This window comes from Vulpes vulpes, chromosome 4 (assembly GCF_048418805.1).
Source record: "Vulpes vulpes isolate BD-2025 chromosome 4, VulVul3, whole genome shotgun sequence".
NCBI lineage: Eukaryota > Metazoa > Chordata > Mammalia > Carnivora > Canidae > Vulpes > Vulpes vulpes.
Window position 1 is genome coordinate 88,396,086 of NC_132783.1, and position 27,915 is coordinate 88,424,000.

The 27,915-nt window shown below is 49.6% G+C and overlaps 1 protein-coding gene and 1 long non-coding RNA gene across 9 annotated transcripts in view; one reads left to right on the forward strand and one right to left on the reverse strand.

Moving 5' to 3' along the window:
- Positions 1-7,634, forward strand: part of PRXL2A (peroxiredoxin like 2A) — a 20,495-nt gene extending 12,861 nt beyond the window's left edge. For all 6 annotated transcript variants that reach the window (XM_026005643.2, XM_026005625.2, XM_072756350.1 and 3 more), the window contains 4 exons: positions 171-262; positions 2,995-3,135; positions 3,727-3,891; positions 6,887-7,634. In XM_026005643.2, coding sequence (XP_025861428.1) covers positions 171-262; positions 2,995-3,135; positions 3,727-3,891; positions 6,887-7,000 — 512 coding nt within the window. In that variant the 3' untranslated portion in view covers positions 7,001-7,634. The remainder of the gene's footprint in view (positions 1-170; positions 263-2,994; positions 3,136-3,726; positions 3,892-6,886) is intronic.
- Positions 1,127-27,610, reverse strand: LOC112924928 (uncharacterized). 3 transcript variants are annotated; one of them, XR_012001131.1, is made up of 6 exons: positions 26,968-27,610; positions 24,731-24,844; positions 21,368-21,433; positions 10,413-10,480; positions 7,927-8,259; positions 7,544-7,809 (listed from the first exon to the last, which is right to left on the reverse strand). It is a non-coding gene; the product is annotated as an uncharacterized lncRNA (long non-coding RNA). The 3 variants fall into 3 exon arrangements; XR_012001132.1 differs by lacking the exons at positions 7,544-7,809; positions 7,927-8,259; positions 10,413-10,480; positions 26,968-27,610 and adding exons at positions 1,127-3,457; positions 4,061-4,227; positions 5,092-5,366 and having other exon boundaries at positions 24,731-24,845; XR_012001133.1 differs by lacking the exons at positions 7,544-7,809; positions 7,927-8,259; positions 10,413-10,480; positions 26,968-27,610 and adding exons at positions 3,236-3,457; positions 4,061-4,227; positions 5,092-5,266 and having other exon boundaries at positions 24,731-25,175.
- Positions 27,611-27,915: the final 305 nt, after the last annotated feature.

A 27,915-nucleotide genomic window follows, 5' to 3' on the forward strand; every position in this document is an offset into this window, starting at 1 on the left:
TGGGTATACAGTAGGATCCTTACACTGTGTTCATTTTCCTCTGAAGGGTGACTAGTTCCTGTTTCCTGTTTCCAAGTCCTCTGCTAGGCTGGTGCCATTTATGAGCTGCCTCATGGTTGAGGGGAGGCTGGGCCAGGAGGAGAGAGTATTAAGTTGCTTTTTCTCCCCAGAACCAAGGACTTTCAAAGCAAAGGAGCTCTGGGAAAAGAATGGAGCTGTGATTATGGCTGTGCGCAGGCCCGGCTGTTTCCTCTGTCGAGAGGTGAGTACATCAAAGATCCTTTCAGAGAAAACGATCCTAGCAAGTGGGGCCAACATGTTCCCAGCTGGGACCAAGGGCCTGTGGACCTACTCTGACCTTCGATCAGCACTGTTATTTGCTCTAGATTATTTCTTTTGACTTATACCCTGTTTGTATTCATTTAACAACTTGCTGCGTCCTGGGGTTAGCACACGTTTTTGACTCTGTTTGGCGCTCTCAGGCCCTTGCACTCTGACGGACTGTCTGTGTCCAGGGCTGGCTCCCCGTTTAATCCAGGGTGGGGACCAGACCCGATTCCGTGTTCCTGATGCTCAGCACAGGCCCCTGCTTACTGAAACGCAGAGTCTGGATCGTTACCAGATAGCCGTCACCTGTTCAGTAAGTGAGGAAGCTCATGAAGGGTCCAGCCTTGTCACTTTACAGTTGGATAACCTGAAGGCCAGGGTGGTTTGGTGACCTGCCCGGGTCACACAGTCAGTGGCAGACCTAGATTCCCCAATCTGCCCTGGCTGAGGGAGAACTGGGAATGAGATAGAATTGCTTCTCAAGTGGTGGCGTTGGCCCTGTCTACGTGGTCATCCACCTCCCTTGGTTGTCCTTGCTGAGCCTGGGGGCATTCCTTTCAGCCTTGTGATCTCTCCCCTGCTTGTGTGGCTGGCTGACAGAGAGCATCCTCCCATTCAGGGCACTTCAGCGCCTGTGTCTCCCTCGCATATCCCTGGAAAATACGCCTTTTTTTTTTTACAGGGGAAGAAACGGAGGTACGGAGGTGCAGGGGCGGCATAAAACCACAGTGCCGTGGGGCGGCATGTTGATTTCCAGTTAATTTCCAATTGCTGCTCTAACAAATGATCACAAACTTGATGGCTTTAAACAGATTTATTAGCTTACACTTCTAGGGGTCAGAATTTTGAAATTGGTCTCATTGGGCTAAAATCAAGGTGTCAGCAGGGCTGCATTCCTTCTGGAGGCTCCAGGAGATAAGTGATTTCCTTTCCTCTCCACTTGTTGTGGGCACCTACGTTCCTTGGCTCACAGCCCCTTCCTCTGCTGGTGGAGAAGCCCCTTCCTCCGCTGGTGGCTCACAGCCAGTGATGAGTCCAGTCTTTCTCACGCTGCATCACCATGTCACTGACTCCGGCTTCCCTCTTGCACATTTAAGGACCCGTGGTTAAGGACCCAGATAATACAGGATCATCCCCTTTAAGATCAGTCAGTTAGCAACCATCTGCTGCCTTAGTTTCCCTTGGCGCTGTAACAAAACAGACTCACAGCTTCCCGGGGTTAGGGTGTGGGTAGCCTGAGACAATATTATTCCACCTGCCATGGCAAGGGAAGTCTAAAAGCTCAGGGCTCTTGGTTCAAAATCTGTGAGGCCTTCAAATACCAACATGGAAGCCTGTTGTGACCAGATTTCCCCAGGCCGGTTAAACCCACGAGAGCCCAAGAGCAGCCGCCCTCCCTAATTACAACCTGCCGGCCTGTGCCCTGGTCTCTGCCTAGCAGGACGTTTTGTGAAAACTGTGTGGTGGAGGGCGGTCTGTGTTATTTTCATGGCCCAGACCAGAGGCATAGGACTGGGTTTCCACTCCATGGCTTTGTACAGTGACGCAGCGGAGTACAGAGCCCTGGACCAGGGAGTTAGTCCTTTCTTCCCACACACAGGTGGCCTTTGGCCACAGCAGACATCTAGTCCTCTCTGCTGTGGGGCAGAGCTTGCCACTCACTGAGGTTCTCAATAAGTGCATCATAAGGGATCCTGCATCATAGAAAATAAACAAAATATTAAATGTAGCTGCTCCCGTACAGCGACATACTTATATTGGAGGCAAGTGGGCTGCTATCTCATCCCGACCCCAGACGTGAAGAATCTGTTCTGAAAGGTGCAGCCTTGCCACATCACGTGTAGTTTCCTTTCTCCGTCAGCATGTAACTCATGAGTGCCAGCGATGTCTGGATTTCTCAATTTGGCTGTGTTCTCCACACTGCCCACCTTCACCTTCACATCTGTCCGCCTGGTATGTAGCAGGTTTCACGTATCCAGCCATGTGCGAGGCACGGAGGGCGACAGGACTTGGAGGATGCAGTGTCTATGAGATAGACACCCTTGGGAACTTAAGTGACTACTCAGCTTGGTGGTCACACACAGACTCCGTTCCGGGAAAGTCTCCACGCAGAAAGATTGGATAGGCGCAGAGAGATTTGGAGCTTTCCTCCAGGGTGGATGAGCCCAGGAGAACTTTCAGAACAGGGACCCCTTTCTGGAGGGTGGGATTTAAGCGGGAGAACAAGGAAGGTTGTCGTGGGGTGGGGGATGGCGTGGGGAGCCGGCTGAGCGAAGGCCTGGAGGCAGCTACTGGCTCGGCCTCCCCGGCTGTGCTGGTTCTGGTTCAGTCTAAAGCAGGGGCAGGGTGTCATGGCTACAAGTGCAGGACCATGATGGGGTGCAGTTTCTCCGTGACTGGATGCGCCCCAGGCCATGGTCAGGACACCCATCCTCAGAGCCTTGCCTCTGCGTTCCCCCATGGAGAGAACAAGAGGCCTGGGCTGAGGAGGGGACCGGACACCCTGCACCTGAGGCCTGGTGCTGAGCCACACAGGCCTTCGCTGTGTCAGGCATCCTGTTGCTTTTGTTCTTCGGTGTCCAGTGCCAGCCTGCGCGGGGCCTGTAGGGAAGCGGGTGTTGGCTGGCGGCAGCAGCACAGGACTCCCAAGTTGCCTGTCTTCTGCAGGAGGCTGCGGACCTGTCTTCCCTGAAGCCCAAGTTGGACGAGCTGGGAGTCCCCCTGTACGCTGTGGTGAAGGAGCAGATCAGGACTGAAGTGCAGGACTTCCAGCCGTATTTCAAAGGGGAGATCTTCCTGGATGAAAAGGTGGATGTGCTGTGAGCCTGTTGGCACAGACTGGTGGGCATCGTACTCAGGGGCAGAGAGCTCGCTGGCCCAGGGTATGTCTGGCCTGCAGCTGACATACCCAGCCAGGGCTCCCCGGCCCCTGGGCCAAGTGTGCTGGGACACTTGGAAGGTGTCCTCTCGGTTGGTACTGGAGCCCTTCCTGAGCTGTCATCTGGGCCTGGGAGCCGAGGAGATTGCACGGGCCCCCGTCCCTTCTCCGTGGGTGTATTTCTCTCCCCTCTTCTCCTGCGCAGGATGCCGGACTGCTACCAGCCTGTTGGGCCAAGAGCCCTGTGGGTCCCTAGCAAGGGGTTAGAGCTGGAGTTAGCTGCATATCCGTCCCTGAGCACGGGCCTGCCCTGAGGTCAGAAGCTGCCCGCAAGCTTCTCATTACCCGGGCAGCGGAGAGTGCTCCTGAATGGGAGCTGTGTGTGGGCTAGGTTGGGGGAAGACACGAGGCAGCGGCTGTGGGTCTTTGAGAACGAATGCCCTCCCTTGGGCACCTGGCCTCCTTGGGGAGGCAGGCATACAGGCGGCTCAATGGGGCTCCGGTGTTTCTTGCTCCTACAGAAAAAGTTCTACGGTCCCCAAAGGCGGAAGATGATGTTTATGGGATTTGTCCGCCTGGGTGTGTGGTACAACTTCTTCCGGGCCCGGAACGGAGGCTTTTCTGGAAACCTGGAAGGGGAAGGCTTCATCCTCGGGGGAGTGTTTGTGGTGGGATCAGGAAAACAGGTAAGTTCCTCGTGTTCACGTGTGGATCTGTGGGTGTCTGCGTCTGGGGGCACAAGACCCCGGTATGGGGGGGGGTGACCTTCCCTGCTTGGAGGCTTACGGCCTTCTGTCCAGAAAGCCAGGAGACATGTGGAAGGGAAAGGGAGGGGAATTACCGTTTATCACACACCTGCTCACAGGCCACCTCCCACTCATCAGTCGCATCCCTAGATGGCCTGGGAGTTTTGCAGGTAGCACTTTTCCCTGTGGGGTGCCTCTCCCCGAGAGGTAACAAGCTTCTCTGCAGACAGGGTGCTCGGTGCCCCGGCTCTGAGGGCCCAGAGTCACACAGGGACCCTGTGGGGGTGGATGCTCTGTGTCAGACTGGGCAGCCTGGAGCTGGGGGCACTGCCCTGTGCTGGGAGGCAGTACCCGCACATGCCAGTTGGACACAGAGCAGGGCTGGGGTGAGGATGCACAGGGCCCAGCAGGACCTTGACCCTCACGGCCTGACTCCTAGTCCTGTCTGTCAACTTTGGGCATGACAGTCACGCCTGTCCTCTATCGTGACAGTAGTGGAGCTCCCTGCCAACGTTAACGATTGCAGGCTCTTCTCAACTGGGGAGGAATACAAGTTAACAGGATTAGAAGTCTTTCACTTTGAAGCTGTACTTCTCGTCCCTTCCATCCGAGCCTCAGTCACTGCTGTTGCTCTGCTGTGTTAGGATCTAGCATGGGTTGGTGTCTGCTGTAGAACAAACCTGGTTGCTTCCTTTCTGGTAAATACATCAAAATGTCTTAGTGACGATGGCTGCCAGCGAGGGCCTGCCTTGTTCTGGGTCCTCAAATGCGTGATCTCCTATCTTCCTCACTTCCTAACCCGTCTAGGATGTTAGGTATTTTTATTCCCATCTGCGTGTAAGGAAATGAATTATGAATGATACGAAATAACTCAGCCAGCAGATAAACAGCTGCTAAGTGGTACAGTGGAGATGGACTCAGGAGCTGAGATACGACCTGTGCCAGAGGCCCCACGCTTCCCTTGCCCATAGCCTCTCTTCAGAGGCAGTTCCCAGAGACCCCTTCCAGATGCCCTTGCACTTGGGCAGGCTACTCTCTGTGAGGATCAATCACTCACCCTCTTCTGGCTCTAGGGTACAGGATTCCTTCCTCCTCCCTACCTCGGCCTTCCCTCAGCCTCCAGGGCAGGGCATAGCTCACCTGGCAGCCTGGCAGTGACGCATCTGGTACTCACAGGCCCCCCAAGCCTCGCTGGCACAGTCCTGGTGTTGCTAGGTGTGCTGTTTGACTCTGTTGGTGCTCCCTGGAGTGCTGCCTCCTCTCCTGGTGGAGGGTGGACCGGGCTGGCTGAGCTTCAGGACTTGCCTCCGTGTTTCTGGAGAGCAGAGGTTTTGCAGTCCCTCTGAGCCAGCTGCCACCCAGTGGCGATTCCGTTTGTAATAGTAATCTGTATTTTTATTTTTTAAAGGGTGTATCTATTTATTTGAGAGAGAAAGAGACAAGATGAGCCAGCAGAGGTCGAGGGCAGAGGGAGAAGCTGACTCCCTGCTGTGCAGGGAGCCTGCTGCAAAGCAAGGCTCGATGCCAGGACCCCGAGATCATGACCCGAGACTAAGGCAGTTGCTTAACTGACTGAGCCTCCCAGGTGCCCTTGTAATAATCTTTAAAGCACACTTACTTTAAAGAAGTAATGTGTTTCAACATAGAACATTTGGAAATGCAATGGTAGAAGGTGAGGAGAGCCATTCTATTAGCTCAGCCACCACGCACAACCCACTGGAACAGAACGGCTCAGCTGAGAAGCCTTCTGTCTTCTTAGAAAATGGGATCTTAGTAAATTAGATTCTGTTTTTCATTTAACAGTTTTCATGAACATCTCCTATGTCATTATATGTTCTTTCTCAGTGTTTTTAATGTCAGGATGCTGCTTTCTTTTTCTTTTCTTTTCTTCTTTTTAAAGACTTTATATATTTATTCATGAGAGACACAGAGAGAGAGGCAGAGACACAGGCAGTGGGAGAAGCAGGCTCCATGCAGGGAGCCGGACGTGGGACTCGATCCCGGGAGCCTGGGATCACGACCTGAGTTGAAGGCAGATGCTCAACCACTGAGCCACCCAGGCGCCCTTGTTTGTTTATTTAAAGATTTTTATTTATTTATTTGACAGAGAAAGAGAGCACAAGCAGGGAGAAGAGCAGAGTGAGAGGGGTAAGGGCCTCCCCACTGGGCAGGGAGCCCGGCCTGGGGCTCCATCTCTGGACCCCGGGATCATGATCTGAGCTGAAGGCAGGTGCTTAACCGACTGGGCCACCCAGGGGCCTCACTTTTGGGGTTTTTATAAAAGTCTTTATAAATAGTGGTACAGCAAACATATATATTAGATGTTTATTTAGTTAGGATGAGTTCCCTGATGTCCTAGGCCAAAGAACTCTTTCACAGGATTCCTAGATACTGATCTCAAACATACTATTTTGTGTTTTTTACCACTTTGGGGTACTTTGGTGTATCCTCTCCTAGAGCATTTTGCCTCCCAGTAGCAGGAGTGGCCTCCACTTTTTTAGGAAGACCCAAGAGAGACTCTGTCTCCCTTTGCAGATGGTCAGAGTGTGACCTCTGAGCTTCATTCACTTCCACACCTTGAGGCTTTTCTCCGGAAGCTCATCTGGTGTAAACGCTCTTTACCTGGTGTGTTCTTTTCCTTTCGTGTGGTTGCCTCCCCTGCTGTATCCTCTGTGAAGCCTTCCCTGATCGCCCCACGGTATCGTATCACCGATGGCACTCCTGACGTCTGCTCCCGGCGTGCTGCTTGTACGGCCCAGCCCTTGTGACGTAGCCTCTTCCTGACCCAGCCCTGCCGCCAGAGCTGAACCCCTCAGGAGCAGAGCCAGGCCTGGCTCAGATCTCTGGCCCCTGCTGCCCAAGCTGCCGCTCCGTGTCTGCCCCATGAATGAGCGACTCAGAGTGAGGACTGATGTTCCCTCTTGTTTCCCTGTAGGGCATTCTGCTCGAGCATCGAGAGAAGGAATTTGGAGACAAAGTGAACCCAGTGTCTGTTCTGGAAGCTGCTAGGAAGATCCAAACCCAGACTTCGGCCGCAGAGACAAAGTGATTGTGTGAAACTGCCCCGCTCAGGGATAACCAGGGGCACTCACCTGTTTCCTGGGACACGTTGTGTCTCCACTCATGTCCCCAGAGAGTTAGAAACCTGCTCATGCCATCGTGTCAGTAGATCAGTAGAGATCATTCACGTATTAATACTGTGCTCTCTTTAGGCCCAATGAGGCAAAATTATTGAGAAGAATCTAAGAAACCAGTGAGGGTAGTTTCAGTTAAAACCTGGAAAATAGGAGGCTTAGCCTTGACATGACAGCTGCGCCTCCCTACAACGTACATGGTGTGTGAGTGCCACTATTTGAAATGGCTTTTATTTTCGTGTCTTCAAAAATCTTAGAAGAGGTGATGGACTTGAAGATTCAGGATATGAAAGTCGGGGGCTTGTGTTGTCTACTGACCCGTTCTACAACGTTAAAGTAATATTCTTGCATAGGATTGGCGGGCTCCTGATGGCTTACTAAAAGTAAATTATAAAGTGAAATCTGTTTTTTTTTTTTTTTTTTAAATCTTCCATTCTGACCTCAGAAGTTTGTGTGTCTAGAAGTGATTATCTCTGGCTCTAATGTACCAGAAACTGCCTGTAATTCAAGTTTTTCTGATAAAACTAACAATAAAAATATTTACCGTAACGATGGCTGAATTTAAATCACTGGTACCACAGACGCTGAGCATGAAAAAGCAGCTTTCTCCGCGTGTATGAGAGAGGGGTAGCAGTGGGGGATCTCCCGAGCTCACGGTCTCCGAGGCCTGCAGGTGCCCGGGGAACCTCATCCTGCCCTTCGTGTTGGTGATCTTGCAGTCTCCCTGGGGGAATAACTGCTGTTTAAGGTTGGTAGCGACTTTCCTACTGATAGTCTTTCAGCCCGATGTGAGGTGAATGAGCAGAAGGGACACAGAGGGTGAAATATCTAATTCACTTACGTGTTACGTTTGAAGTTTTGTCCCATGTGTAAGTCTGAGCCTGAAGCGCGGGCTCTGCCCTGGGGACAGGAAGAGGCCAGAGAAGCGGGGAGCAGAGCAGCAGGAGGGGAAGGGAAGCAAGGGTGGGGACAGTGGGAGGTGGGGCTGGAAGAGAGCAGCAGCAGTGAGCGCAGTGTGGAGGCCTGGGTTCTGCGGACTTTGAGACAGGCCCCCTCTGTCTCCGGGCGGGTCGGTGGCTGTGCTCCCGGGGACTCCAAACATTCGGATCGGAATTCGCTGGTGCCTACAAAATGCTTGCAAAACGGTTCTCTTGCAACTAAGGAAGAGTAGAGCCTGCAAGGACACAGCGGAGATGGGGCGTGAGGGCAGGCCTGCTCCTTCCCCGCCATGTGTTGTGGCTGCTGGGCCCTGCTGGGCCAGGGGCTCCTCTCTCCAGTTAGTGCCGCATCATGACCCAACATCGTGACCTGGTCCGTTCCGTGGAACCGTGTGCCGGCGGGGCTCCAGCCTCAGCAGAAGGGGCATCGTGATTCCTGCCTACTGCCCATTTGGGGCTGCTCATCGGAGGCTGTGAGGGAGGGGCGCCCAGGGGCTTGGCGGTTTAGCGCCTGCCTCGGGCTCAGGGTGGGACCCCAGGGACCCCAGGATTGAGTCCCACATCAGGCTCCCCGCAGGGACCCTGCTTCTCCCTCGGCCTGGGTCTCTGCCTCTCTCTGTGTCTCTCATGAGTAAGTAAGTTTAATAAAAAATCTGTAGAAAAAAAAGTCATTGGGGGAATGATGAGCATGACACAATGCTTCTCAGACTTTCCTGTACATGCAAAGGGCCTAAGAATCTTGTTAAGATGGAGACAGTTAAAGAGAAGCTGGACGCTCGTTAAAGGCAGGAAAGACAGATTTATCCAGTGACCACTGCAAGGGGGGAGAGGCCTCCATCTGGGACTGAGCTCGGCGGGGCTCTGTGCAGAGGTTACTGGAATTTTAAGAGGGAGGGGGGCAGGAGACCAGCAATGCCTTGAGCAGAGTCAGAGAAGTGGAAAATTACCGAAAGTGGGTGGTGAGGGCTGGTCAGGGTGACGGGCTGGTCTCTGCTAGCTGGCTAGCTTGCCAGGTTAGGCTTCTGCCCCCCGCCCCCGGAGACCGAGAGGTGCAGTCCTGTGCCTTGATGGTTGTGCTGCAAAGGGATGACTCTCAGGTCTTTGGGACAGACAGACACTCTTGCATTTCAGGAGATGCACAGACATCTCAAAGGGACAGAGAAAGGATTTGCAAGTATAAAAAAATTTTTTTAAAGTAAATACTCTAAGAAAAGGGAGGTCAGAGGGCTATGGTCAGGTGTTTGGCTGGAACAAATGGTAAATTCTTTTTGCAGCGTTGAGCTTTCCCAGGCAGGGACTCGAAGGGTGCTGGGTTGTCTCACGGAGACAGTCTTGAGCTGCTAGAAACTATGCTAGTGCTTGTTCAAGTCCCCTGGGGGGGGGGGGGTGGAGGTGGGTAGACAAAATCATTTATGCTCAAAGTTCTACAGTTCTCACGCCGGGGCCGGGGCTGGGGTTTCCGCATTTCTAACAAGTTCCTGATGGTCTCAGTGTTCTCTTGGTCCGTGGCTCACACTCTGAGAAGCAAGAATCTAAACGCTGCTAGAAATCAAAGACAGTAGTATCTGTGGGCTTTGGGCATTGAAGCTTCAGCAGCCTTTGACACGCATTAATTAGCCGGTTCCCTTTTCTTTATTTGAAAAGGAATTGAGCATCCCGGGGGTGGGGTGAGGGGGTGGGGGGGTGGTGTGGGCGGTCAGCGGTTTAGCGCCGCCTTCAGTCCAGGGCCTGATCCTGGAGACCCCGGATCGAGTCCCACGTCGGGCTCCCTGCATGGAGCCTGCTTCTCCCTCTGCCCTGGTCTCTGCCTCTCTCTCTCTCTCTCTCTGTGTCTCTCATGAATCATAGTAAGTAAGTAAGTAAATAAATAAAATCTTTGAAAAGGAATTGGCAATCCAGAATAAAGCAAACTACCGAAAGAATCCAAGAAAGAGTCCTTGCTGGAAAGCTGATGGTTCTCAATATAGATACATAGTAAGACCACCTGATGCCTGTTTTCACCCCCAAGTCCATTACATCAGAATCTGTGGGCAACATGATTTCTCGAAGCTACAGGATGATTCCAATATTCCCAGGTTGAGAACCATCCCCAAAGAGCTCAGGGTCAAGTTTGGAAGACCAGCAGTCACAGCTTTAGGAGAACTGACATGGAACCAGGGGGCTCCTGATAATCTCTGATGAGTTTGGAAAATAGTCACTCAGGTGGCAAGGGTCAGGGGTGCTTTGGATGTGGATGTGTGGGGAGCTGGGCTGGAACTGAATTTTCAAGGTGGAGATTTGGATAAAGAGGTCATTTCAGGCAGGATCAAGTCCCTGAACCAAGGTAGCCAGAGGAAAGGTAAACAGTAGGTATGAAGGAACAGGGAGGAGTCTGATCGGTTTTGCTTACCTGATTCAACGTCCTCTTGCCCAATACACGGATTTCTCAAAAGGAGTGTGCCCTTTCCACATGGGTGACTATTTTAAAATAAAATTATTTTACTGGGGGTGGGGGTGGGGCACCTGGAAAGCAGTACCCGTTTTCCCAGAGCCAGGCATATTTGGGGGTGCTGGAGGGCTGGTGGGCTGGTGGAGAAGGTGAGCTGCGGGGAAGAGGCTGGAGGGGGTTGTGTGTGTGGAGGGTGGATTGGATTCAGAGGGTCCAGACTGAACTCTAGGCTGAACACTGCTCCTCAGCCCTGGCTACCTTTCCTCTCTTCTCAGTGCGTATGTCCCACGGGGCAAGCAGGCAGGGAAGTATTTGTGAGTTTATGTTTGGAAGTGGAGGGGATGGATAAGTTGTCTTGTTCTGGTTTAATCCCTCAAATCCTTTTCTAGGTCTAAAGGAGAAGGGTCTCTTTTGAGGTTGGTTTGTTTTTAAAGCAATTGCCATGAAGGATGATTATGGGAGGGGGTCCCTGGATTTGGCGGGGCGGTGTGTGGAATCCATTCAAGGATTCTTTCCCTGGTTGACTGGGCCACTCTTCTGTGTTATGTAATGATGGTCCAGGCCAGCCCAACAAACTTTTTGAAAGTAGAAGTCAGGGCAGCCCGGGTGGCTTAGCGGTTTGGCGCCGCCTTCAGCCCAGGGTGTGATCCTGGGGTCCCGGGATCGAGTCTGACGTCGGGCTCCCTGCATGGAGCCTGCTTCTCCCTCCACCTGTGTCTCTGCTTCTCTCTCTCTATCTCTCTCTGTGTGTGTCTCTGAATAAATAAATAAAATCTTAAAAAAAAAAAAAAAGAAAGTAGAAGTTAGTTCTTCCCACAACTTAGTAAGAGTACAGGGGGTGATGGGATGTCTGTACCTACTGGAGACAGATGATTAGAGGGGGCCTCTTTCATAACATATTTGGGCAGACACTTAGAAGTAAGAAAGTAGGTTTTGTTTACCTCAAAAATAAGTGTTTTTAACCAGCAAAGATGGGTTTATTCAGGAGAATTGCAACTCATGACCTATAAGCTGTGGCAAACCCATAGGTGAGTCCAACAAACAAAAGAGAGGAATATTATTTTGTGGAGAACAAGGAGGAAGTGGGGAGGGGTTGTTTTGAACTAAAGTCTATCAGAGGAAAGCAAGGTTTCAGGGAGACAATGTTTTCTCATTGGCTGGGTTGCAAGGAGTTGTCAATTTCTTTTCTTTTCTTTTCTTTTCTTTTCTTTTCCTTTTCTTTTCTTTCTTTCTTTCTTTTTTTTTTTTTTAAGATTTTATTTCTTTATTCATGAGAGACACAGAGACATAGGCAGAGGGAGAAGCAGGCTCCATGCAGAGAGCCGGATGTGGTACTTGATCCCAGGACCCCAGGATCACGATCTGAGCCAAAGGCAGAGGCTCAACTGCTGAGCCACCCAGGTGCCCCAGAGTTGTCAAGTTCCTGTAGGAGCTACAATATACACATTTTCCTGTTGGGGCCTGAAATTGATTTTTTTTCCTGTTGTGGATTTTGTTATCGACCATTTTTCCTATAATTGACACTGAGTGCTATGGCTCCCCCTTCTAGCTTGCAGACTCTCCTTTAGTGAGATTTCTTCTTATTAATTTTTACAGTCTTAGGAATATTGGAGGAAGAACATTCCAGGTGGAGGAAACAGCAACGACGTACAAAGGCCCAGTGGTGGGGATGGGATTGTTACGTTCAAGGTGTGTGAGAGGAACAGGAGTAAGGGGGGGAAGTAGGAGATGACAGCCGAAGGTGGAAAGATGGTAGACAGGCATGCCATGTTGCTCTGACAAGTCATGGTGAGAAATTCTGAATTTTACTAAGAGAGATGGGGATACATTGGAGGGTTCTGAGAAGAGGACTAACCATCTGATTTATATTATCCTGACTGTTTTGAGATAATGATTGTACAGGATCAAAGGTTCCACGAGGGAGACCACTTAGGATACGGTTGCACAAATCCAGGCGAGATAATGATGGGTGGACCAGGGTAGCAGTAGAAGGGCAGGGAACTGCCAGATGCCAGCTATCTTTAGAGGCGGAGCTAAGAGGATTTCATGAACAACTGGAGGTGGGATGAAAGAGAAAGTCAAGGATGACTCTAAGATTTGGGGCCTGAGCAACTAAACTGCACATAAATTTTGTAGACGAGGGGACAAAAGATGATGAGTTGGAGGAAAGGCTTTAATGTGCTCCAGCACTTACAGCAATCAAACCAGAGGTGTTAAGTATCAACTCGGGCTGCATATAAACAGTGTCAGGGTGAAGAACAAGCTTCCAAATGGTACACTCAATAGGATGCAATTTTCATAAATTTTTCAGACGTACAATAGTACTGTTTAGAGCTCCATACATACATAGTGAAGTGTAAAAACACATACGGAATGATAAACGGTGTGCAGCCAGGGTTGAGCACCATCTGGTTGCTTTACACTCTAAAAAATCCTATTGCTCAAGACAGATCCCAGAATGTCTGGGGATGGACCCAGGCATCCTTTTTTTTTTTTTTAAGCTCTCTGGGGATTCCACTATGCAGGCAAGGTGGAAAACCAATGCCTTAAATTGAGAAATGACTGTGAAATCTGTGAAATCTCTACACTCAATGTGGGGCTCAAACTCATGATCTGGAGACCAAGATTCGCATGTCCTCCAACTGAGCCAGCCAGGCACCCCTGGACAGAGTATCTGTGTTAGAGTTAGGCAAGAGACACCCATGCCCTGGTTTCCATGTTGTTCAGCCAGGAAATGTGAAGAAACTTTGCCTTGGGGCAGCCAAGCTCAGCCTGGAGCCTTCTGATATCCAATGGACTCCTTAGGCAAATGGCTGATCGTGGGCTTGGGGCAGAAAGTGTGCAAGAGAAGCCTGGAACATCTTGTACCAAATGTGAATCAATCTCTTCAAGACCACTGAAGGCTTGTGGAAAGAAAGGACTCAGGATCCATCCTGGGAGGAGATCCTTCCTTGCTAAAGATGGGGCAGTTTGAGTATCATAATTGTGATGGATTAAAGCATGTCATATGTGTTTAAAACCATAAGTTCATAATGATCCTTAAAAAAATGTTTTGGGGGATCCCTGGGTGGCGCAGCAGTTTGGCGCCTGCCTTTGGCCCAGGGCGTGATCCTGGAGACCCGGGATCGAATCCCATGTCGGGGTCCCGGTGCATGGAGCCTGCTTCTCCCTCTGCCTATGTCTCTGCCTCTCTCTCTCTCTCTCTGTGACTATCATAAATAAATAAAAATTAAAAAAAATGTTTTGGATATTGATAAGAAATCAGTTCATTTTAAAAGTGGGGATGATCAAAAAAAATAAATAAATAAAAGTGGGGGTGGGGGTGGGGATAGCGGTAAGCCTCTAACCTGCCCTTGTCACTTCAGAGTAACCAAAGATTTCAGGAGCAAAGTGTCTCTTACAGAAGTGCTCCTTCAGGGTTGGTCTGGCCACAATTAGAAATGGTGTGGGAGAAGCCAAGCCCCTGGAAATGCCTGCGGGCTTGGTCTATAGGGCAGCTGCCTGCAGAGCTTCCCCCTCAGCAGATGAGGCCTGTATCTGCACTGTTCATCCAGCAGGATGTGGCGGTCTGCTTCCTACTCTAAATATTCCTGAAGACAGATGAAATCAGTTAAAATCTTGATCCTACCCCTCACTTTTTTAGAACGAAAATAGAATTCTGGGGTGATGATATTACAAGACCCAGCGCTGGTCAGGAACAGCTTTTTTTTTTTTTTTTTAAGATTGATTGATTGATTGATTGATTGATGATAGACATAGAGAGAGAGGCAGAGACACAGGAGGAGGGAGAAGCAGGCTCCATGCCAGGAATCCAACATGGACTCAATCCCGGGACTCCAGGATCGCGCCCTGGGCCAAAGGCAGGTGCTAAACCGCTGAGCCACCCAGGGATCCCAGGAACAGCTTTTTGATGGAAGAGAGCTCTAAGTCTCCAGAACTAGACCACCAATTTGCCAGGAAACCTTGGTCTGGTTTCTTCCTCTGGGCCTGCTTCTCCATCTGTACCACATAGGGACTATTCTAGACTTCATAGCCACAGGCCCTACAATTCCCTCATCAGGACCAAACCTATAGTCTCGATCTTGGTGCTATTCCATCTTCCACTGGATTGATGGACTGGAAACTCCAGGAAAGCAGGGAAATGCTGGTTTTGATCACTCAGGTTTCCTCTGCAGCCAGGACAGAGCCTGGCACTCAATAAATAATAGAACTTGGATGGCACGACAACTATAAGCAAAGTCAAAAGACCCACAAAGTATTAGGAAAAAAAAAATTTAACAGGAGCATAACCTGATGCAGTTTTGTCAGAGCCTAACTGACCCAGGGGAAGAGAGATAGAGTAGCCCTCCTTATCTGTGGTTTTGTTTGCTGAAGTTTCATTTACCCACAGTCAACCACAATTTGCAAGCGGATGATCCTCCTTCTGACCTATCATCAGACGGTCAACAGTAACCTAACGCTACATCACATGCTAACATCATGACCTTACTTCCTCTCATTGCATAGGAATTTTATCACCTCACATCATCACAAGAAGGGTGAGTACAGTGCACTAAGATACTTTGAAAGAATGAGACCATATTCATATAACTTTTCGTCCAGTATGGCATTATAACCATTGTCCTATTATTAGTTATTATTGTTAATCTCTTACTGTGCCTAATTTATAAATTGAACTTTATCATATGTATGTATGTACAGGGAAAAACATAGCTTATATAGAGTTCAGTAATATCTGTGGTTTCAGACATCCGCTGGGGGTCTTGGAACATACCCCCTGCCAAAAGGAGGGATTACCACAGCTAACGCCAGCGGGCTCTAGCGCTGTGTGGGAGAAGGGAGATGCTGAACTGTGACCCACTGTGGCCATCTCGTGCCACTTACGGGGGCTGGTGAGAATTGGGGTGCACTGAGGAGCATTTATGAAGTTCACAGTCCACAGAAGCACAGGCTCAATAAAAGACTCACACTTAATCAGGGGACTATAGGACAGTCTCCTGCCAACACACCCGTTACTCAATTCTCCTGCCATATTACTAAAGGACCTACAGCAATTCCTTTTACCCAGCACATCATGTCCAGCCATCATCATGTCCATCAATGACAAGGTATACTAATTGGCAAAAGTCCAAGTTTACAGAGACAAAATGAGCATCAGGATCAGACTCAGATATGGTAGGGATGTTGGAATAATCAGATTGGGAATTTAAAACAATTATGATAAATATGCTGTGTCTAATAAAGTAGACAGCATGCAGGGCGCCTGGGCAGCTCCATCAGTTAAGCGTCTGTCTTTGGCTCAGGTCATGATCCCAGGATCCTGGGTTCAAGCCCCATGTTGGGCTCCCTCCTCCGCGGGGAGTCTGCTTCTCCCTCTCCCTCTGCCTACTACTCCCCCTGCTTGTGCTCTCTCTCCATCAAATGAATAAATAAAATCTTAAAAGGAAAAAGGAGGATAGCATGCAAGAACAGACAATGTAAGCAGAGAAATTTATGAAAGTATAAAAAAGAAAAACTAGAGATAAAAAACACTGTAGTAGAAATGAAGAATGATTCTGATGAGTTTGCTTCCAGACTGAACACAGCTGAGGAAAGAATCTCTGAGCCTGAGGATATCTCAAGAGAAACTTCCGAAACTCAAAAGCAAAGAAAAGAGACTGAAAGTAATAGAAAAGAACATCCAAGAACTTTGGGACAACTAAAACTGAGGTATAACACAGGCATGATGGGAATATATACAAAGAGGAGAAGAAAGAAACAAGGTAAATATTTGAAACTATGATGATTGAGAATTTCCCCCAAATTAATGTTAGACACCAGACCACAGAAGCAGGAAACCCAAGGAACACCAACCAAGCAGGATAAATGGCAAACAAAAATAAAAAACAAAAAACAACAAACATTAACAACAAAAGCCGTACACCTATGTATATCCTATTAAAATTACAGAACATCAAAAGTAAAGAAAAAAATCTTGAGAAATCAGAGGAAAAAATAACCTACCTATCAAAGAACGAAGATAAGAATTACACCAGACTTCAGAAACCATGCAAGCAAGAGTGGAGTGTAATTTTTCAAGTGTTGGGGGAAAATTACCATAACCTAAAATTCTGTATCCTGTGAAATTATCCTGTGAGAATGAAGGAGAATTACTTTCTAAGACAAACATAAATTGAGGGACTTTTTACAAGTATATCTGTTTTAGAGAGAAGGAAAACGATATAGATCAGAAACTCAGATCTACATAAAGAAAGAGCATTAAAGGAATAAGGGAAGGTAAAATAAAAACACTTTTCTTATTCTTAATTGATCTAACAGATAGGTTTGTTCAAAATAATAGCAGTACATTCAATTATATATACTTATATTTATGCTTATGTATAAATAAAATCAAGGATGGCAATGATGCAGTTGGTAGAAAGGAGGAATTAGGATTATTTTGTTATTAGAAGGTACTCACAGTGCTCATGAAGTAGTGTGGAATAATTTGAAACTGGACTTGGATTAGTTGCAAATGTATACTTCAAACTCTAGAGCAATCACTGAGAAAAGTAAAAGGAAGAATAACTGATAGGCTAACAAAGAGAAAATGGGATAAAAAATAATCAGTTAAAACCACAAAAGACAAAAAAAGTAGAGGACAAAAATAGGAACAATAACAAAAAAGGCAAAATATATGATAGATATATTTTTTTAAAGATTTTATTTATTTATTCATGAGAGACACAGAGAGAGAGAGAGAGGCAGAGACACAGGCAGAGGGAGAAGCAGGCTCCATGCAGGGAGCCTGACGTAGGACTCGATCCTGGGTCTCCAGGATCACACCCTGGGCTGAAGGCAGCGCTAAACCACTGAGCCACCTGGGCTGCCCCAAATATGATAGATATTAATCTAACTCTATCAATAACCACTTTATTTTTTTTAAGATTTCAATTATTATTTGCGAGAGAGCGAGAGAGAGAGAGAGAGAGAGAGAGAGTGCACGAGTGGGAATGGGAAGGGACAGAGGGGGAGGAAGAGAGAGAGAATCTCAAGCAGACCCTACGTTGAGTATGGAGCCCAATGTGGGGCTTGATCCCACCCCCGAGATCATGATCTGAGCCAAATCCAAGAGTTGGATGCCCAACCGAATGAGCCACCCAGGTGCCTCTATCAGTAACCACTTTATTTATTTATTTTTTTAATTTTTATTTATTTATGATAGTCACAGAGAGACAGAGAGAGAGGCAGAGACATAGGCAGAGGGAGAAACAGGCTCCATGCACCGGGAGCCTGATGTGGGATTCGATCCCGGGTCTCCAGGATCGCGCCCTGGGCTAAAGGCAAGTGCCAAACCACTGCGCCACCCAGGGATCCCAGTAACCACTTTAAATGCAATGGTCAAAATATACCAAGGAAAGAGATCATCACAGTGGATCAAAAGACCTGGCCCAACCATATGGTATCTACAAGAGACCCAGTTTAAATGTAAAGACACATATACATTAAAAGTAAAGAGATGGAGAAAGATACACCATGCTAACAGAATCCAAAGAAAACAAAAACAGTTGTATTAATTTCAGACAGAGCAGACTTCAGAGCAAGGAAAGGTATCAGGGATAAAGATGGGTATTACCTATGATATAGGAATTCTTCTCCAAGAAGACAAAATAATCCTAGTGTGTATGTGTCTAATGAGAGAGCATCAAAATACATGGGGCAAACATTGATAGAACCACAGGAGGACTGGATGAATCCACTATTCCAGCTGGGGACTTCAACACCTGTGCATCAGAAATAGAACCAGCAGGCCGAAACCAGTAAGGATATAATTGAACTCAACAATAATCATCAATCTACTGGACATATGAGCATCTATAGACTGCTTCATCCAACAGCAGCAAATATATATTCTCCCCCCAGCTCACATGGAGCACTCACCAAGACCGACCACAGTCTGAGGCATAAAACACAACTACACAAATTTAAAAGAATTGAAATTCTACAATGTCTCCTCTCAGATCACAGTGGAATTAAACTAGAAATCAATAACACAAAGATAGCTGGAAACCCCACAATACTTGGATATTAAACAACACACTTCTCAATAACATATGGGCCAACGAAGAAGTCTAGAGAGAAGTACGAAAATATTTTTAGTTAGTGAAAGTGAAAATGCAACTTATCAAAATTTGTGAGATGCAGTGAGGGGAGTGATTAGAGGAAATTTATAGCATGGAATGCATATGTTAGAAAAGAAGAAAGATCTAAAATCAATTAATCTAAGCTTCTGCTTTAGGAAAGTAAAAAAGAAAAGCAAAGTAAATCCAGAGTAAGCAGAAGAAAAGAAAAAGTAGAGTAGAAATCCAGGCAATGGAAAACAGAAAATGAATAGAGAAAAACCAACTAAGCCAGCAAGTTAATTCTTTGAAAAGATCCCTAAAATTAGCAAACCTGTAGCCAGACTAAGAAGAAAAGAGAACACAAATTACTATCATCAGAAATGAAAGAACGGACATCAATACAGTCCCCTCAGACATGAAGAGGATAATAAAGGAATACTGTGAATAACTAGACTCACAAATGTGGTAACCTACATAAAATGAACAATTTCCACATAAGACATAATCTGCCAAAACTCACATAAGAAGAAATAGACAGGGGACGCCCGGGTGGCTCAGCGGTCGAGCATCTGCCTTGGGCCCGGGGTGTGATCCTGGGGTCCTGGAATCGAGTCCCATGTCAGGCTCCCTGCATGGAGCCTGCTTCTCCCTCTGCCTGGGTCTCTGCCTCTCTCTATGTCTCTCATGAATAAATAAAATCTTAAAAAAAAAAAAGAGCACTCTCTTGATAAATAGTTGTGTGCATCCTAACTGCTGCTTCCACCGGCCGTTGCCCCATCTCTCTCCCTCTCCTCGGGGCTCTCTAGTCCCCGAGACACGACAATATTGAAAGCAGGCCAATTAATAACCCTACAGTGGCCTCCAAGTGTTCAAGTGGAAGGGAGAGTCCATGGAGGTTAACAAACTTCATTGTTGAGTTATGTTAAGAAATTGCCCCGGGCGCCCCCCACCCTCCATAAGTCTCAGCATCAACACGGAGGCCAGGCCCTCCACCAGCAAAAAGATGGTTCTTGGGCAATAAAGCAGTTTCTTCTTTTTTTTCTTTTCTTTTCTTTTCTTTTCTTTTCTTTTCTTTTCTTTTCTTTTCTTTTCTTTTCTTTTCTTTTCTTTCTTTTCTTTTCTTTTCTTTTCTCTTTTCTTTTCTTTTCTTTCTTTCTTTTCTTTCTTTCTTTCTTTCTTTCTTTCTTTCTTTCTTTCTTTCTTTCTTTCTTTCTTTCTTTCCTTCCTTCCTTCCTTTCTTTCCTTTCTTTCTTTCTTTCTTTTTTAAAGATTTTATTTATTCATGAGAGAGAGAGAGAGAGAGAGAGAGAGGGAGGCAGAGTCACAGGCAGAGGGAGAAGCAGAATAAAGCAGTTTCTGATGAAGGCATGTCCACTGAGTTTCTTTTCAGACATAGGCCAAAGGATGCAATGCATCCTTTGTAGATGCAAGTGAGAGACTGTGGTGGAGACGTGACATTTATATGCACCAGGAAGCCAGAAACTTTGTTTCACTTGCTTTACTGTGCAGCCTGGAATGGAACCACAGCATCTCCGAGGTGTGCCTGCCCGTGAATATGCAGAGCAAGGCGGTTTCACTTTCCCTCCCTTGCACATCACACGAGGTGTAGAGCTCCGTGCTCCTCTCTGTGCGCAGTAAAGAACAGCAGTGGGGAGCCCCACGGGGGGCTGGGAGCCAGGCAAGGGCGTGGGACCTGCACTGTCCGTGCGGGGGACAGGAGGGTGTCCGTCCTGTGCTGGGCCACCTGGCCCAGCTGGGACCCGTGGGAGGAGTTGGCCCTGCCCTGGGTTGAGGGGTTCGCTGCTGTTGGCGCCCCCAACCCTCACTGCGCGCAGGCCTGAGGTCTGCCCCACGGTTCTCTTGAGTCATGAAGCCTGAGGGGAAGATGAGAGCCGGATAAAGGCAGCCAAGGGAAGGTTCAGGAGCTCCTTGCTTCAAAGGGCCAGCAGCAGCACCCAGGCCAGGAGCTGGCTGTGTCTCCAGGCCCGAGGGTGCGGGTCTCCTCCTCCCGCCTGCACCTGCCGAGCCGAGGGCCTGGGCGGCAGAACCCGCCTTCCCTCCCCCAGGCAAGCCCAGCACCGTGTCCGGTACATGGAAGGCTCGGTTCCCCTAGGTCTGCTGGTTCCAGGGGGGCAGCTCTCCCACAGGCTTCTCTGAATTTGCATTTCCCCTAAGACCTCTGCCCAAGCAGGCCAGTGGGGCTCCACCAGCTCCTCAGACCATTAGGAATTTTGTGCAGCTTGATGTGACCTGAGTTTCACACCACACCTGGAGCCCTGGGTGGGGGGGGGGTTGGTGTACAAAAACTTCCAGCCAGTGAACCAGCTGCTGAGGTTTACTAAGCACACAGCCTAGTGTGTGCTTTTTCAGTACTTTGTTTGAAATTTTTCAGTACTTTGTTGAAAATGTTTAATTAGTCAATGTGTTCACATGGAACAAATGCAAGTTTGGTTTTTTTTTTTTTTTTTTTAAGATTTTCTTTATTATTTATTCATGAGAGACCCAGAGATAGAGGCAGAGACACAGATAGAGGAGTCCCTGTAGGGAGCCTGATGCAGGACTCAATCCCGGGACCCCGGGATCACACCCTGAGCCAGAGGCAGACGCTCAACCACCGAGCCCCCCAGGTGTCCCGAGGGTCTGTCTTACATGGGCGTCGTTTCAAGGCACCCAGAACAATGCCAATAGTAACAGCAAAGATCACTAATCGCAGATCAGAAGAACAAATACAGTAATAATGAAAAACTTTGAAATATTATGAGAATGACTGAATGTAACAAGTGCACAAGTGCTGTCAGAAAAAACGGTACCTACAGACTTGTTGGATACAGGGTGGCCACAAACCTTCAGTTTGTGATGAATGCAGTATCTGCAAAGCCTCTGAAAGCAAAGCACAAGGCAAGGGATGCCTGTATTATTTCTACAACTAATAAATTGAATTTTTATGACTTTAAGAAAGTAGATTTCCCCGAACACTTAAACATTACATGTAATCAATTACGCTCTTCCTAATTCTAATGATTCAGAGTCTCATAAATATTTCAGCCACCTTCCAAAATCGAGGAGAACACAGGCATCACCACACCGGATCTGCACACTCATACTAAGACTGGTTACAAAATGCTACTGCACGGGTGTAAATTTGTTTCTTATTATCTGTCTGAGCAGCCCTAAGAGGGGACAGGATAGACATGTGCCCGTATGCCACGTGTCGCCACCCTCTCCTGGGGACCTGTGAGAGCTGGCATGCTGCACCTCCTCTGGGAGGCCCCTCCCCGGGTCTCTTGACACCAACCATCCACCCCGGGCACAGTGGATCCGAGGACCTGGGGTGGGTCCCGGACTCCGAGTAGGACCTCGTGGGCTGGCCAGGCACCTAAGAGACTGGCACAAAAGTTCTCCTTAAGAAAGGATGTGGGTGGTGACAGCTGAGCAAAGGAACCAGTAACTCACTTGGGGCACCGGCAGGTGCCACTCAGAGGAAGAGGGAGAAAGCCAAAGACTCACCGTGGAGGCAGTGGGCAGATGCCAGGCAGGAGCCCCGGGGAGGCCGGTGACCAGCTGGCCAGTGGCAGCTGGAACAGCAGCAACAAAGCGAGACACACCAGTGTCAGGGTAGGAGGGATGCTGTGGGAGCCGGGGATGTGGCTGCACCTCCAGGCCTATTCTGAAGAACCTGGCTAAGGGACCAGCCTGAGTGGCTTCTACTTCCCTGCAGGTCTTCACACCGTCAAAGGGAAGGGACAGAAGAGGTTCAGAGCTGAGGTGATGGCACATGAGGAGGCCAGGCACACAGGAAACAGAAGCAGATCCAGAGACTTGTGTGCAGGAAGTGAGGGGAAGTGTGTGTCGGGGGGGTGGGGGGGTGGGGGTGGGGGATGAACTAGGAGGCCGTTCCAAGGAAGGCCTTAACTGCTCCAGGGGGCGGCAGGGGCTGGGGCCACTCATCAGTTGTCCAGAAATGACGGAAGGGGGCTTTGGTGAGCACTGGACCCCCCAGCCCTGGGTGAAGCAGCTTCCTTCTGCCAGGGGGGCAGTTCCCTACTGAGAGACCCTATTCCCACACCTGGTCCCGAAGGGCCGTGCGTGCAGCCGCCACTACACCCAGGCGCCAGGCCGGGTCAATGTGGGAGGGTGGCCTGTGGTCAGAGAGGTGGTTGCAGTGACCGCACCTGGTCAGTCTCTGTAGAACATGCAGTGAAAACAACTTCTACGGGTTTAGAGGAGGCGGCTGACGGCATCCGATTTCCATTCTAGACTGGGATGGTGGCCCAGGAGAGGGAGCAGGACTGGCAGTAAATGTGGAGCGAGGCCAGTGCACAGAAGAGGCCTAAAGACACAGGAGGGGCTGAGACCTCACAGGCCTGTGGAGGCGAGAGGGCAGGGGGAAGGCTTAGCGCAGAGCCTGGGAAGGGAAGCAACACCTACGGGGAGGGGAGATCAGGAGGCTCCAAGGAGTTGGTGTGCAATACGTGGGCCTTCCTGGGTGGCTAAATAGGAGTGCCAAGAGAACAGAAGCCCCTGGAAGGCGAGCTCCACAGCGTCAGACAAGGACTGAGAAGCCCTCCTCCCTTCCCCCAACACATGCACCAGGCAGGGGCCTGATCAACCCAGGTCAGCCAACTGCCCCTAGATGGCAGTGTGCGCACATGACAGGAACTGCCCAGCAGAAGGGGGGCAGCGGGGCTCTCCCAGGGGACCAGCAAGCAAAAAGCTGTGAGGGGCCCGGAGGCGCCCAGGATGCCTGCAGCATCCACCAATGCTCTGCTCTGCTTCAGGCGTGTGTGGGTGCTTCTCTCTCCCCTTTCTGGGAAGAGAGTCCCAGGATTCCTTCTGACAGGGCCTGAGCAGAGAGGTCCCTGGGACGCAGCAGCCCTCCAAATCCCTGTGTTAATGATTCCCCAGGGGCACAGTGTTGGGTGGGGGGAAGATTGGACATAAAGCTGATGGTTCTGGTTCTACCACTTATGGGCTGTGTGACACCCTGAGACCACTTACCACATTTGTTTCATAAATGCATAGCTTTGTGAAGGTCAGTTCACATGAGATTATTCCCGAAGGAGCACTTTTTGCACTTCCAGGTGACTTTCACTTCTGTGTCTGTCCCTTACATCCCAGCTGTGAGGGACAGAGCTGGGGGGCAGGGCAGGCAGGCTCACGGGGCCTTGTCTTAGCCTCTCTGACATGCTCCCTCCCTCTCATGTCTCATCTGGCCACATCTTGGCAAAGCCATCTTCTCTCATTTGAAGTGATTCCGGTATGGGTGACTCACGGAGGGGCAGGGCTGGAAGGGCACTGGGAGGTCATCTCCGGCACAGGCTTCCATTCAGGCCCCGGTCGGCTCTGTAGGTCTGCTCGGGCTCTCCTTACTGAGGAAGCAGCCCTCCTCACAGCGGCTGGTGGTCCCGGGAGGGCTGCTCTAGCTCTTTCCCACGTGCACTCGACACGGGCAGAAGGGCAAAAAGCAGAGAGCAGCGGCACATGTGTGAGGGAAGTGAAACTTTCCTGAACTGGATCCCCGCCTACACCTGCTGGGGTCTCCTGGGCCAGGTTGGGCCGCGTGGCACGTCTTAGATCCAAGGGAGGCTGCGGAATGTAATTTTGAAAAAGCAGGTTCCCACGCGGGGTTGAAAGGAGAGGATGGACGTAGGGAAAAGGGAGCACCTGAACTCTAGTTAAGACCTTGGGGGCAGAGGGCCTGAGCCTGGGACTGGGAGATGTGACGGGATAAAGACCAAGGGAGAATTCTGAGGCACAGGGACTCGGGGAAGCAGGACGACAGCGAGGACAGGGCCCTGGAGGCCGAAAGAGCGGCCTGTGGGGCCGTAGCAGGGCCGGGAGCCCGGTGTGCATACAAGTCAAGCGCACGGAAGGTTTCAGGAAGGAAGGGGTGATGCCCAGCTTCCTCCTGCAGCGGAGAACTCTGACGGGCCTCGCCCCGCTCACCCAGGGACTTCTCGAACACCGAGCCCCACTTCTCCTCAAGTGCCTTCCGCCCACCCGGCCGTACACCGAGGGCAGCACCAAATGGGAACTGGACGGAGCCGGGGCGGGGGGGGGGGGGGGGGTGGGGGGAAGTCAGAGGACAATAAAGACCAAGCTCTGCCATTTAAAATTTTACTTACAAAAATAAATAAATAAAATAAATAAAATAAAATAAAATAAAATTTTACTTACAGTCGACTGCAGGTCCAGGAAAAGGAGAAGAGCCTGGAGCCTGTCAGCTTCTTTTTCTTCCTTCCTGTACTGGTTTTTGTTCCCATAATCCACAGCTCAGGCTTCTAGTCTGCACTGTAATTCAGCCATATTCTCGGTAATTACAGACTTGGAAACCAAGTCACTGGTGATAATACAGTCGGCCCCTTTATGGATTGGGGCTGTCCATCTCTGGATTCTTTTTATTTTTTTAAAACAGGAAAATAAAATGGGCCTGCTCTGTTTTGAGTATCCCCGATGCTCTGAAGGCACCCAAAGTGGTGACCCATAAAAACGGGTCAGGTAAGGCTTAGTGGGTCTCATTTGGCAGGGCATAAAGGAACTGTCAAGTGAGGCTGGGTGGTGGGGTGGGTGGAGGCCATGGTGGCTCTGTGGGCATTTCCTCCACCCTCTTCACAGCTAGTCTGCATGCTGCTGAGGCTGGCGGGACCTCCACCATCTAGTTCCTGGTGCTTACTGGTGGCTTCACCCTCTCTCTCTCTTCCTTGCTCTAAGCTCACAACGTCCTTCACATCCAGAATTCAGCAGCTGTCATCAGGTGTGAATGACTCTCTTTCCAAGGCCAACCTCACTGCCAACATTTCTGCCTCCACTACCCCCCTCGAGAATGGTGAAGGTGTCTGCCCCTCTATCAGAGGTGTCCTCTCATTAGGGCCCACGCCCCATCTCCCTTTCTTCAGAATCCTCACACCTGCCTTTCTCTTGGATCATTCCTATCAGTCCCTAAACTTGCTCTAGCAACTTCCATATTTCAATGAACCCCCTCTGTATTCTAAAAGTTAAAACTAGATATGGCTACAAGTATCAGAAAACAAAAGATTAAACAAGACAGAAATCTCTTTCTTTCACAAAGTCAAGAGGCAGGTCTTCCAGAGCAAGTATGGTGACTCCCTACATATTAGGACCCCGATGTCTTCTAACCTGTAGCACTGACGACATCCTTAACACATGCCTTCCACTTCGAAGTCTAATATGGTTGCTTGAGCTCCAGCTACACATACACTTGACGCTGCCCCGCCTTGCTGCTGGTTGGCCGGAACTAAGTCGTAGGACCATAACTAGCTGCATGGGAGTCTGACAACTTGCTTTTATTCTCGGGGAGCCACATGGCCAGGGGGAGAATGGCTATCAGGGTCACCTAGCAATCTCTGCCAAAGTCTCCTGTGATTCCACGTCCATTTCGAGACCCCTCCCAGGTTCTCTTGTTCCCTGCTACACAAGCTGTCCAAACGTGATAGCTCCACCATGGTCTGGCTTCTGTCCCAGGACTCCAGGCACGCTGTCCTTATCACATTCACCAATGTCTTTCATGCTGCCAGAGTCAATGGATCCCTCCCTGTCTCAGCTTGTCTGAGTTCTAAGTAGCATCTAACTCAGCCGACCACTCTGTTCTAGAAATTCTTTCCTTTCTCCCTCTCTGGGACATAGCAGTCTCCTGGTTTTCCCCTTGCCTGCTCAGCCTTTCCGTCTTCTTCCCTGCTCTGGCTCCTCTGGGTTCCTCGTGAGCCCTCCCTTCCTCTGCAACTACCGGCTCACCTGAGGTGACTTCCTCAGATACCACAGCTTCTACCGTCTTTAAGATGATGCCTCCCAAAGGCCCACCTCCAGCCCAGGCTTCTCTTCTGAGCTCCTCATCTCAACAACTGAACTGAGTCTCTGGCGGGAATCTCAAAGTCAACACGGCTAAAGCAGAATTCTCGATGCTTCTCCCAGAGCTATAGAGTGCCTTTCATCTAGGTAACCTCATCCAACAAATGAGGCCCTGTCTACCTGCTTACTCCAGCCAGAAATTGCAGTTATCTTTGGTTTCTCCCTCTCCTCCCGACATCCGTCCTCCCTATGTGTCCTGTTGAGTTCATGTCCAAAATAGTTTCTCTCAACTACTCATCTTGGTGTGGCCACAATTTGGTCCAAACCACCATTATCTCTGGCCTGGGCTGCCACAACAGCCTAATTGTCCTCTTGCTTTTATTTCTGCCTGCCACCCCCCCACCCCCGCAATGTCTTCCTCACACAGCAGTAAATCAGAACATGTTAGTCTGCATAAAACCCTTCAATGATTTAATATAAAGCCTCCATGCGAGACAGTCTTGCATGCCCTGCCCACCTCCCCACTTCATCCTGATTCTCCTTCACAGGCCCGCTATTATTCAAGCCACACTGTTTTCCATCAGCTCCTTCCCGCATCCAGAGCTTACCTTTTTTTTTCAGGGCCTTGGCACATGCTACTCTCAACCTGGAAGGTGTCGCCTGGCTTTTCCCCAGGCCGTCTCCTCATCCACTTGACTTCAGCATCTTCTTCTCAAAGACCCTTGCTGCCAGCTCCATTGAAAGTGGCTTTGTGGAGCAAGAGGCTTCGGCTGCACGGTTTACTGTTGCATCCTCAGTGTCAAAATAGGGCCTGGGACAGATAAGGCCCTCAGTCAAGCACTCACTATCTGCCTAAGGGTGACTGAATGGACTGGTTCCCCATGCAGGTCCCTGAGCTGCCTGGGATGTCACAAGCAGGCTGCCTTCTCCTTAATAAGAACAGTCTTCCTTGCAAGATGTCCTCCTTATGGAGAAACCAACCTGTTGGCTGCTGGCACCAGAACGTGGCTCAGTTTCGATAGCTGCCACCTTCCTGGTGCCCACCTCACCCTCTTCCACTTGAATGAGTTGAAGAATCAGAAGTGTGCCCGCGCCTCCTCACACAGAGGCCGGAGGAGACCGCTGAGGTCAGCCTTTCTAATCTCAGTACCAGGCAGCGGGGTGACCACCCCTGTGCAAGCCATACCTCGGGTCTCCCTCCTTCCTCCCCAGAGTGCTCTCAGCCATGTCCCCAGGACAGATCTTAGGAACAAATCTCAGCAGGAAGTCCAAAGAAAGCTGGGTATTTTTAGCACCGAGACTAGAAGGAGCAGGTCTTTGCTGCCCAGTGTGCAAAGAAATGCAAAATGTTAACTTACTGCCCTTCTCTTGAAGCACCCTCCAGCCCGGCCTCCCAGGCCAGGCAGGAGCGCCTATTTTCTCCCTGTCTTTTCTTTTCTTTCTCTCTCTCTCTTTTTTTTCTTTTAAAGTAAGCTCTTTGCACAACAGGGGCTTGAACTCAGGACCCCCCAGATCAAGGGCCGCACGCTCCGCCGTGGGAGCCAGCCGGGCGCGCC